This window comes from Pyxicephalus adspersus, chromosome 2, assembly GCF_032062135.1.
Source record: "Pyxicephalus adspersus chromosome 2, UCB_Pads_2.0, whole genome shotgun sequence".
NCBI lineage: Eukaryota > Metazoa > Chordata > Amphibia > Anura > Pyxicephalidae > Pyxicephalus > Pyxicephalus adspersus.
Genome location: NC_092859.1, coordinates 3,388,465 through 3,400,780, shown reverse-complemented (window position 1 = coordinate 3,400,780; position 12,316 = coordinate 3,388,465). Strand labels below are relative to the sequence as shown.

At 40.2% G+C, this 12,316-nt stretch overlaps 2 protein-coding genes across 2 annotated transcripts; both read right to left on the bottom strand.

The window, feature by feature from the left end:
• Positions 1–1,179: 1,179 nt before the first annotated feature.
• LOC140322108 (olfactory receptor 5AR1-like) lies at positions 1,180–3,138 on the bottom strand. The gene is made up of 2 exons (XM_072398735.1): positions 3,050–3,138; positions 1,180–2,134 (listed from the first exon to the last, which is right to left on the bottom strand). The coding sequence occupies exons 1-2, from the start codon at positions 3,136–3,138 to the stop codon at positions 1,180–1,182; spliced, it is 1,044 nt and encodes a 347-aa protein (XP_072254836.1).
• A 6,437-nt stretch (positions 3,139–9,575) lies between these two features.
• On the bottom strand, positions 9,576–10,517 carry LOC140322107 (olfactory receptor 5AR1-like). The gene has a single exon (XM_072398734.1). The coding sequence runs from the start codon at positions 10,515–10,517 to the stop codon at positions 9,576–9,578; it is 942 nt and encodes a 313-aa protein (XP_072254835.1).
• Between the last annotated feature and the right edge of the window lie 1,799 nt (positions 10,518–12,316).

The window sequence follows — 12,316 nt, the reverse complement described above, 5'->3', positions numbered from 1 at the left end:
GGGGGGGGGGGGGGATAAGTCAAGAGGGCTAGTAAATGCCCCAAGCAAAGTATCATTCTTCATCCTTCCCATTCTTCCCATTCACAAACTCCCCTGCTAAAACATATTGTATTACTATTGCACTAAGATGGGGAAGTTGGAGCTTTAATTAAAAAATGAAACTGAACTAAACATTTATTGGTTGTAGGATGTCCTAATATGTATTTTCTTTCTTTTTTTTTTTTTTATTTACAAGAAAAGGAAGAAATGTGCAGGTTCCCCTTTGTTCTAAAACCTGACTCTTTATCAGACATGGAACCTGGTTGGCTAGGGAAAGAAGGGGGAACAGCAAGCATGCGAGCCCTGTTCCTGTCTATACCAGCCCCCAAGAACATGATTGACCAGAGAAGCAGAAGGCCAAAAGGGGTGCAGAGCTGCTCCCTTCCAGACAACAGGACCCCCGGGTCCTGGCTAAAGATAGAAGGAGGAAGCTAAAAGGTGCTACTCTTTTTGGTAGTTTCTTTTTAGCAAATTATCCCTAAGTCTTCTTTTTAAAGTCCATGCCAATGGCTATCTCTTGCACACACAAACCATGATGGCAACTGTGTGCTGGCACATCTAGCCTCCTGAAGCTGAGCAGGGGCTTTGTGTGAAGAATGTGGCATTAGTTTGGGGGACTGGTATCTGGTGAGCACTGGTACTGGACCAGGGTCTTACTGTTTCACTGTATTCCTAGGTATTGACCTAACTTCCTAGTAGCTGTGAAATACGAACGTGAGAATCATGTTGCCAGACATTTTGTGTACCAGAACTGTCTGACTCCAGTCCTCAAGGGTAACATAAAGGCCAGAATTTTTATTTTATAAATCTTTGTAATCATCAGCTTACCATCACCTATTGTTCCCTTTGAGAAGCACAAAAACTGTGCAGTACCTGGCCCACAAAGATCTGATTTGGACAGCCCAGCCCTAGACAATGTAGTATCATTTTGTATGAATATTGCTAAATATTACAGACAGCAACAATACCTTAAATAGGTTCTAACCCTAACTGTCTACTCAAACGTAACAAACCTATTTAGGCTGGTGTTCCATTTTTAAAATATATCTAAAAATACATTTTGGTTCCATTGAAACACATCTTGGGTTTGGCCGGTCAAAACTGAATTGGTAGCACTTCCATCAAAGAACAGGTAATTTATTATATATGTTGTTTATGACCTTTCTGCACCAGCCTTGTGATGACCACTTTTACCTCTTGGTTCCTCAAACTATAAATAAGAGGATTTAGCATTGGAGTCACCATTGTGTAGAAGACAGAGGCCACCATTTCTTGCTTCTTATGGGAGCTGCTGGATGGGGTTAGGTAGGTTAGGTAAACGGTAGAATAAAAAATGGTAGCACACATGAGATGGGAGGAGCAGGTGCTAAATGCCTTTTTCCTCCCAGCGGCAGAGGTTATCCGTACGATAGAAGAAACGATGAGGGTGTAGGAAACCAGGATGGTCGTCAGTGAACTCAGGCTACAAAGACACACAAAGAAAAGGGTGACGATATTGCAGATATGGGTGTCAGAACAAGACAATCTGATCAATGGAGGAATGTCGCAGTAGAAATGGTCTATGAGGTTGGATTCACAGAATTCCAGACTGAATAGACTGCTGGTCTGTGCAATTGACTGCAGAAATCCAGCCGAGAAAGTAAAAAGAACAAGATGAAGACATTTCTTCTTTGTCATTATTAGAATATAATAGAGAGGTCGGCAGATAGCGGCAAATCGGTCATATGCCATGATGGAGAGCACAAGGACTTCTGTACCTGCTAATGCACTGAAAAAGTAGAATTGAAGGGCGCATCCAATAAATGTGATTAATTTCTTATCTGATAGGAAGTCAACCAACATTTTAGGAGCAACAACTGAAGAGTAGAAGAGGTCCACCATGGACAGGTAGCTCAAGAAGAAGTACATCGGAGTGTGAAGGCTGGGTGAGATATAAACCATTGCCATCATGCCAACATTCACATAAATGGTCACCATGTATACCAATAAAAAGAACATGAAAAGGAATGGGACAAGTTCTCTATCATTAGAGAGGCCTGAAAACTCGAACACGATCACTTGCGTTCTGTTTTTGAGATTCATGAATTCTTCTGCTCTGAAACAGTGAAAATAAACATCTTATTGATTTATTCTATAGTATACATGGCAATTACAATCACATTGGCTATGATTAGAAAAAATCTGTATTCAAAATTTAAAAATAAACTTTTAAAGGAAGTAAATGTAGGTCTGTAAAAGCATATAAACGTCTCATGTCAAGGCTGAGCTTTGCGATGTTTTGAAAATTGACAAATTGACATCTCTGGGTTGTGTCCAAGCTTGCCAAAAATCTTCCCCCACACATTCCTTTTGGTCCATTAATATGAAGTTCTGCCGGTTAGAATGTGCAGAAGGCAAGAAAGGAGAGCAAGATACTTCAATGTTGAAACTTTAAATTATTAGAACAAATTATTGTAATTGTGTTAAAAACCAAAGCCACAATGGGTCTGATTTATTGAAGCTTGGAAAGCCTGGAGAAGATAGAAGTTTACTGGATCACCCAGGTTCTCCCAAGATAGTCTTTCCACTATTGGAATCTTTAAAAAATTAGACCTAAATGTGTCATCAAAGCCCCTATTTAAAATGTGTTCCCTAATTCTAATACATTTTAGCTCCATCCTGGAACATATATGATAATACATAAATGCATAATTTGGGGAAGGTATTCCTGAGGGCCACCCATACCTTCTTAGAGAGGCACATGAGAAGTACCACAAAAATGGCAGCCACACACCTGTTTATTCTATGTAACCTGCTTTCTAGAAAAAAAGACATCAGTCTATCTTGTTTGACAAAAAATGTATAAACCTACAAAGCCCTAAACTCAAAGTTGACCAAAAGTAAGGTCAAAAATACATAAGGCAATTTTCTCCAATAGGAAAAGAGTCTTTCTCATTTCCCTGATGGTATATAGTTCTAAAAACCATACGACAGCTAGGGCTGCCTGCCCTGACCTCTGTCTAGACCTCACCTTTTGCTAGCATCCCCCCCGGGTCTTGCTCTTGGTTGTCCATACACTGAAGATCCGCTTGTCCCTGGTGGGGAGAGGCTTGGGGCCATGACGCGGTGTTCTCCCCACGGCAAAGTAGTTCAGACGAGAGATGATAAAAGCCTATACACAGAGTTTGGTGGTCTCTGGGAACAGGTAGGGGCGGATTTTGGAGATGTGCAGGTGAAAGTGACCAGACTGGAGGAGAGGGAAGAGGTCAGGGGAGGACAGATGGATTTGTAAGTCATCTGCAATGTCAAAGCTGATTTAGATGATCAAATGTCTCACTTTTATTGTCCTGTGTGTTTCTCTTTGCCTAAATTGTTGTCTTTACAGGTGGCTAAAAGTAGTTGGTCAACATTACCTGAACCCATTACCATATGAATGTGACCAACTATAACTAGCTATAGAATAAAAAAAATATAGAGATAAAAAAAGAACAAAAAGTAGGGTTTTTTTGACTGCCAAAACCTTTTTATTGTATTATCATATATACAATATAAACATTTGTCTGACAAAAATCCCTACTTTTTTGTTCTATTCTTTATCCCCATATTTTACAATGGCACATAGAGGGTTGGCAGCCCTTCTAAACATTCTCTGGAATAGCTATACAATGACTTCGATAAATGGGAACCTTCACGAACATGACATGATTTCCTAACACCTTCCAAACCTTTGTGTGTCTGCTTGGATCAGAGAAGAAGTGGAGGAGACTCACCAAAGCTTGTCCTAACAATGCAACTGTCCAAAAAAAACCCAACTGTTGTTCTGGATCGAGAAAAGAATTCTAAATAGGATTTTAAAGACTTTTTAGTAAAAAAAAATAATTCACACATATTTTAAATATACAATCTGTAATTCAATGTAATGGTAAAATGTTTCTAAAAAAAATGTAATTTTTTGTCTGTTAATTCAAGATAAATTGGATTCACATCGGTGATCAGTACAGAATAATAGAAAGAATAGGAGTCTTATATATTATACACAGAGCTCTGGGGGTATGACTCTCTTCGGCCCTAAGGCATAGCTTCCCAGTCATTACCCCAAGGGTACATCTGTTGGTAAAATAATCCATGTATCTAGCTACTTACTAAGCTATCTGTCTATTAATATTAATATATATATACAATCATGAGTAAAAGAAAGTACATCCCCTTGTTTTCTAAATGACTTTATCAGTTTCTTACATCATTGTAGAAGAGTTTTGGTATTGTTGTCCTTTAGTTTGGCCTCATATTTGACTTTGGAATACTTTACTATACAAATGAGTTCATGGTCAGCAGGTCCTGTGTCTACAATTCTGGGTGAAAGTTGGTATGGGCTGTTTGTGCTGATATGGTGTTTTTGGTTTTCTCTAAACATAATACAATACATTATAGTCATACATCTCCATTGTTATCTTGTCTTCCAAAGGAGTGTTCCAGTCTTGTAGTTTGTTCAGATGCGATGCTTCTAGGTTAGAAAGAAAAGGGTTTTTGTGTAAACTTATTTTTTTTTGTACTGTCATGAACATGTAACATGCTAACTGAGGCATGTAATGTCCGATATGGCTCTTGGATTTTTTTTTTGCAATTTTTGTATTGGGCGGTCTGACCTTGGGCTAAACTGGCTGGAACATCCACTGTTGGAAAGCCATTTTTCTTGCAATGTTTTTTGCTTATATTATGTATGAAGAATTATTCTCACAGTATTGAGTGATGGTCTTTAAATTGTTTGGAAATGGCCTTATAACCCTTCCTAGAAAGATGGGCAGCTGAACTGAATCTATCCTCCCTTGAGAAGAGACGTATAAGGGGGATATGATCACCCTGTATAAATATAAAAATGGTCCATATAGAGAACTTTCTTCCCAATTATTCACTGTAAGATCATTACAAAGCACAAGAGGGCGCTCTTTGTGTCCGGAGGAAAAGAAGTTTAAGCTCCGGATAAGGAAGGGATTCTTCACTGTAAGGTCTGTGAAAATGTGGAATCGGCTCCCTCAGAAAGTAGTTTCAGCAACTACTATAGATTGCTTTGAGAAAAATCTGGATGATTTCTAGAAGCACAGAATAACTGGGGATTAAGGATTTAAAGTAAAAATAACAGTGACTGTTGATCCAGGGAACATCCGATTGCCTCATGGAATCAGGAAGGAGATTTTTTCCCCTGTTGAAGCAAATTGTACCAGGGTTTTTTTGCCTTCCTCTGGAGCAACTATGTCTTATAGGGTTTTATATCTGGGATATGTTTATTTCCCTAGTGGTTGAACTTGATGGACTTACTATGTCACTATGTAACTATGAATGCTTCTCTTAGATCATTGCTGATATCGTTCCTGCTTGGCATTGTGTTATCACACCCCTGAATGCTCCAGACCAGCAAACTGCCATAACTGCTTTTACAGAGGCGGTCACACTTGCTGATGATAAATAATCAATGCATTTGATGAGCAGCATATGTGTTCTTCTTACACTCCTAATTCCTTTGGAAGCAGTAAGGGTGTTCTTACTTTTCCCACACTACTTCTCCATTTTGACTTAGCCACTGTTATATATTATGGTATGACATTCACACTTAGTGCAAGATGCTGGTATATGCTGGATATCCCAAAATCCCTGGGGCACACAAAAGATATTTCATTCTGGCCTGGCCAATCCAAATAGCAGAAGATCAGGAACCTGCAAGACTGGTTGAAGACTGCAGCACCCATGACAGAATACAGAAAGGTGACTGGAATTTGAACATGGCAAAAAGGCAACTCGGTTAATTTTATTGCAGAAGGGACATCACTTGTCCTTTTTGTAAATAGGGATCTGCCTAGTTGCACTTTTTTGTTTAATTTCAAATCTCCTGAATACAGTTTTGTGAACAAAATTGCTAGGAGGGTCAAAAATGCCTTAGGAAACATGTCCCAAGTGTAAAAAATGTTGTTTTTCCATAATTTAAAGAATAGTAAGGAAAAAACATTACAAAACATGAGCCTGACTGCCAATACCCCCTTTGTTTGTATACCAGTAATCTTCATCCCTAAGAGCCGCATACTTACTGCTGAACATCTTTAAGAGACTGATAAATTGTCCTCAGTTCCAGAATACTGAACACATTTTACTTCAAGTGAAAGGGACACTAAGAAGCCTCCTTTTGACATATGATGTCCCATTAACTGGTAGCAGAAAAAAATCACTACTCATCAAATGGGAAGGATAGGATGGCAATTGAAATTTTTTCATCAATAAATACCGTTCAGCATCAAATTAGTGATGGTAGTCTGGTGATTCAAACGTTTTGGGAACCACAGGTCCAGAAAACCTTTTTTTAGAAAGGGTCAAAACCTCTACTGCACCATCTGGTATTTAGAATTGTTGAGACAACCTGTTAAACAATCAATATTTGTCATGCCCGCAGGTGCAGCCAAAGCATGTGAGATTCTTCCCATAATAACTGGAGACTTTTTTTTTTCATGGTGTATAGCGTATTCTTTACTCTGGAGTTCTATTGAGTATTTACCTGAGGTCCTAGATATATGAGATCATGCGTGGGAGATAGGTGACTGGTGGTTAATTAACCAACTAAACTTTACTAAACTAGATCAGGTCAGATTGACTCACAGTTCTTGACCCCAATCTAAAAAGATAGTCTACTATGTCACACTAGGGGGTGCTACGGCTTTCACAGAGGTGGTATGAGCCCTGAGAGGAGCCAAGGTGCAGAGTCTAAGCAGTCTAAGATTGTGGTCCTTGGGCACACCCAGGTGGGCAAAACATGGTACCATATCACAAGGCAGGCGGATAGTCGAGGAAAGCCGGGGTCGAGGCAGGCAGAAAGCAAGAGAGTTGAGGTCACAAGCCAGGGGTAAATTGCCAGGGATCCAGGGGACAGACATTAGTGACACAGGGGCCACTGCGGGCACAGGGAACACAGGAGACACTGGAAGCAACGGGAGGCACAGGTGATGTAAGGATATCCACAGACAGACAGGAACACTGGAACAGCACAGGGAATTTGTCCGGGAACCAACAGACTGGACAATGAGGGGATAACACAGGAGCTGGATGGAGGAAACACTGAATTAAGCACCAGGTGTACAGGAACTAGCTCAACAGAATTAGGGGCTCGGCACATTGGAGACACGTTGCAGGAACATTGAGTGCTGTGTGTGAGCTAGCTAAATAGCCAGGGCTGGTCAAGAGGCTATTTTCTCATTGGCCAGCAGATTGAACAGAACTGATAAAGCTTGGAAACAGAGGCATGCAGTGCATCAGAACTGCCCACATGCGGAGGAGAGAGGCGTCTGCACTTTACTGAGGAAGTGGTAAGTGTGACAGTAAGAGGTAAGAGGGCCTATCACCCAAATTTTTACTTTATATAGAAGGGTTAATGACCTGTTCATATATAGTAAAAATGCAGCAGTAATGACTGAATGGGGGCGCAGAGTCTCCTGGGATTCATACGTTATGGGAAAAGATGTCCGTGCCCAGGGATTCAAGAATGGTGCTGCACCCAAATGAGGACAACGCTAGAGTGATCAAGGGATCTGCAGAGGTAAAGGTAAGTAAGATTTATTTTAGGTTTAGTACCGCTTTAAGTTGTTGACTTTGCTAAATGAATTATCATTATACAGGGGATGGTTTACTTTGCTTAACAAATGTGGTAAAAATACACTTTTGCAAAACAAAAAAAATCAAACTATGTAAAAAAAAAACATGATATTGAATTGCTCATAATTAAAAGGCAGCGATTCACTCTATTCACCGAGCTGTTGTGGTCAAACTACTGGACTGAATGATCCCAAATCTTCCCACAAACCTCTTTTGCAAAAGTGCTTAAAGAAGATGAGAAGAAAAATTGAAATGGACCAGATTGATTCTGAGGTCAACAAATTGGATTTTTTTGGGCAAAATTAAAATTTGTGGACTTTGATTTTGACTTCTCTAAGATTTCGACTTTTGTTGGTTAATTTTAAAGCCCTTGTTAATTGTAAAGCATTGTCATCACAATTGCTTTGTGGAGGGGGATAAGTAAAGGTGATCTGCAGGATTATATCACAAGTGAAAAAACACTTTTGCTTTCTAGCATCCAATCATTTACATGTGACATTGTCATCCATTCACAAACTCCACTGCTAAAAATGTTGTTTTTAATGTGGTTGAGGAGGAAGTTGAATCTTCAAAGAAAACAATGCAACAAAAGTAAACATTGATAACACTGTTGTAGGATGTCTGAAATGTACTTTTTTCATTACAAAAAGATTTAGGGTTACCCAAAAAATTTAAACCAGACTCATTTTTAAGCATGGGACCTGTCTGGGTAGGGAAAGGGAGACAGCAAGCTTGTGAGCCCGCGTTCTGTCCATACATGATCCCCGGGAACCTGGCTGATCAGAAAAGCAGTGGGACAAAGAGTGTATAGCACTGCTTACTTTTCACATACATTAAAAAAAGGGGGCAAGGAGTGCTTCTATTTTTTGAATATCTTTGTTTTAGCAATTGATCCCTAAGACTATCTTTCAGAGTTCATCTACAGTTTCCAAAACACATTGGTCAAGTTTCACAGTATTCTATGGAATTGACCCCTTCTTAGTAGTTGTGGGGTGTGAACCCGAGGCATGGAAAATCATCTTGCCAGCTATTTTTTGTACCAGAACTGTCTGACTCCCCTTGTAGGGCCACTTATAGGCCATGATTTTCATTTTCTGATTCTTTGTAAACCACACCTTAACTATATCATTGATATCTGTACTAAACTGTGTTCAGATCCTGTCCCTCAAAGACTGGAGTTGGCTAACATTGCCCTCTCCAATGTAGCATCATTTAATTGAAATTCTTTTTATTATTACAGACAGAAACAATATGTTTAAGAGGTTCTAACCTTGTCTAATGGAAAGCAGAAATAATATTTTGTGTGGAATTCTTTTTCAACTACCGTATTTTTCGCCGTATAACACGCTCCGGAATATAAGACGAATCCAATTTTAAAGGAGGAAATCTAGAAAAAAAAGATTCTAAAAGATTATTCCCCTTCTGATCACTCATGTGCCATTCATACCGGTATTCCCCTTCTGATCACTCATGTGCCATTCAAATTCCCTTTCTGATCACTCTGTGCCTTTCAAATTCCCTTTCTGATCACTCTGTGTCATTCAAATTCCCCTTCTGATCACTCTGTGCTTTTTTTCCACTGTACGGCAGTTAGGACAGGGAACAGCAGGGAGCGCTGTGCCGGTTTCTTTCACTGCAGCCAGGAGAAGACACGCTGCTGCCAGAGAGGAGAGGAGACACACGCTGCATGCAGCCAGCGAGGAGAAGAGACACACGCAGGATCAGGTATCGGGTGAGTATCTTATTTTAATTATTTTATAACACATTTGTCGTATAGGATGCACCAACTTTTCCCCCCCAGTTTTGGGGAAGAAAAAGTGCGTCTTATACGGCAAAAAATACAGTAGATTGTTTAGTACAATCCATTCAACCTTATCTTCAACTAGACAGAATGAAATTGGATTGGTAGCTCATGTAAGATTATATTATATATGTTGTTTATGACCCTTCTGTACCAGCTTCGTGATGACCTTTTTTACTTCTTGGTTCCTCAAACTGTAGATCAAAGGATTTAGCATTGGGGTCACCACTGTGTAAAAGACAGATTCCACAATTTCTTGCTTCTTATGGGAGCTGCTGGATGGGGTTAGGTAAGTTAGGTAAACCGTAACATAGAATATGGTGGTACACATAAGATGAGAGGAACAGGTGCTAAATGCTTTTATTCTCCCAGCTGCAGAGTTTATCCGTAAGATAGCCATAAGTATGAGGGTGTAGGAGACCAGGATGGTCATCAGTGAACATAAGCTACAAAGACACCCAAAAAAAAGGGTGACGATATTGCAGATATGGGTGTCAGAACAAGACAATCTGATCAATGGAGGAATGTCGCAGTAGAAATGGTCTATGAGGTTGGATTCACAGAATTCCAGACTGAATAGACTGCTGGTCTGTGCAATCGACTGCAGAAATCCAGCGGAGAAAGTAAAAAGGACAAGATAGAAACATTTCTTCTTTGTCATTATTAGAATATAGTGGAGAGGTCGGCAGATGGCAACAAATCGGTCGTACGCCATGATGGAGAATATGAAGACCTCAGTACCTGCTAGTGAGCTGAAGAAGTAGAATTGAAGGGCGCATCCAATGAATGTTATTAATTTCTTATCTGATAGGAGGTCAGCCAACATTTTAGGAGCAATAACTGAAGAGTAGAAGAAGTCCACCATGGACAGGTAGCTCAAGAAAAAGTACATGGGAGTGTTAAGGCTGGGCGAGATATAAACCATTGCCATCATACCAACATTCACATAAATGGTCACCATGTAAATCAAAAAAAAGAAAATGAAGAATAATGGGACAAGTTCTCTATCATTAGAGAGGCCTGAAAACTCGAAGAAAGCAACTTGTGTCTTGTTTTTAAGATTCATGAGTTCTTTGGCTCTGAAACAATGAAGATAAAAATCTCATTGATTTATTCTATAGTATATATGACAATTACACACATTGGCTATGATTAGAAGAATTCTGTATTCAAAATATAAAAAGTCTAAAGGAAGTAAATGTAGGTCTGCATATAAACTTCTCATGTCAAGGCTGTGCTTTGCACCGTTCAGAAAATCAAAAGTCTGACACCTCTCCCCCACACATTTCTTTTGGTGCAATAATTTGAAGTGCCGCCGGTTAGAATGTGCAGCAGGCAGGAAAGGAGGGCAAGATACTTCAATGCTGAAACTTTGGCTGTCAACTATTATAATTGTGTTAAAAACCAAAGCCACAATGGGTCTGATTTATTGAACCTCTGCAAGACTGGAGAATATAGAGGTTTGCTGGATCACCCAGGTTTTCCCATGATAGTCTAAAATTTCATCATTGGGGAGCTTTAATAAATCAGGCCAAAATGTGTCATCAAAGCCCCTATTTAAAGTATGTTCCCCAATTCTAATACATTATAGCTTCATCCTGGAACATATATAGCAATATATAAATTGGAGAAGGTATCCCTGAGGGCCACCCGCACCTTCAAAGAGAGGCGCATGAGAAGTACAACAAAAACGGCAGCCTGTTTATTCTATGTAACCAGTTCCCTAGAAAAAACACATCAGTCTATCATGTTTGACCAAAATGTAAAAAATATATAAACTTACAAAACCCTAAACTCAAAGAGGAAGGTGAATACAAAAAAATACATAAAAATGTAATTATTTAAAGAAATTGAGAAAACTAGGGCAAGCAAACAAAAGGAATTTGGTTCCAGAAAAAGCATTTGAATATACGAGATTATACAATCTGTGTTACCACTCCTGCTGATCATCTGTCTGAGCAGCATTCAGCATCCTCAGCCTCCCTGTAGCTCTGCAGAGATTTCCTTTTCTTAGCATCCCATGCACTTACCCTGAGGCTGTCCAAAACACCGAAGATCTGATTGCCCCTGGTGGGGAGCGGCTGGGGCCCCAACCTAGTATTCTCTCCACAACAAAGTAGTCTGGGGGGCACTAGGGCACTCATCCCCTGCAGGGCGCTCTGATGAAGGCAAATTACAGGAGGTTAAATAAAATTCTAAGGTCAAATGGAAGTCAATTAAGAGAACTACAAAGAGAGGCAGCAGAAGAAGAGCAGTGGGACGAATGAGTATGGGGTAGGTGGGAAGGCCGTGTATGGGGTAGGTAGGTGGGAAGGCTGTGTATGGGGTAGGTAGGTGGGAAGGCTGTGTATGGGGTAGGTAGGTGAGAAGGCTGTGTATGGGATAGGTAGGTGGTAAGGCTTTGAATGGGGTAGGTAGGTGGGAAGGCTGTAGGTAGGTGGGAAGGCTGTGTATGGGGTAGGTAGGTAGCAAGGCTATGTATGGAGTAGGTAGGTGGGAAGGCTGTGTATGGGGTAGGTAGGTGGGAAGGATGGATGAGTCTGGCTGCAGCATTCATAATAGATTGTAGAGGAGAGAGTTGGGTTAGTGGAATACCAGAGAGGAGGAGGTTACAGTAGTCCAGACAAGAGATGAGAGCGTGTACAAGGAGTTTGGTGGTCTCAGGGGACAGGTAGGGATGGATTTTGGAGATGTGCAGGTGAAAGTGACCAGACCTGGAAATGTTCTGAATATGGGGGGTGAAGGAGAGGGCAGAGGTCAGGGGTGGACAGTTGGATTTGAAAGTCGTCTGCAATGTCAGAGCTCATTTAGATGATCAAACTTCTCACTTTTATTATTCTGTTTTTTTTCTTTTTGCCGAAATTG

Coding starts and splice junctions, on each gene's coding strand:
- LOC140322108 (XM_072398735.1), bottom strand. CDS start 3,138: ATGGCCCCAAGCCTCTCCCCACCAGGGACAAGCGGATCTTCAGTGTAT. Junction 2,135..3,049: donor GGGGGGGATGCTAGCAAAAG/GTGAGGTCTAGA, acceptor TCACTGTTTCAG/AGCAGAAGAATTCATGAATC.
- LOC140322107 (XM_072398734.1), bottom strand. CDS start 10,517: ATGAATCTTAAAAACAAGACACAAGTTGCTTTCTTCGAGTTTTCAGGC.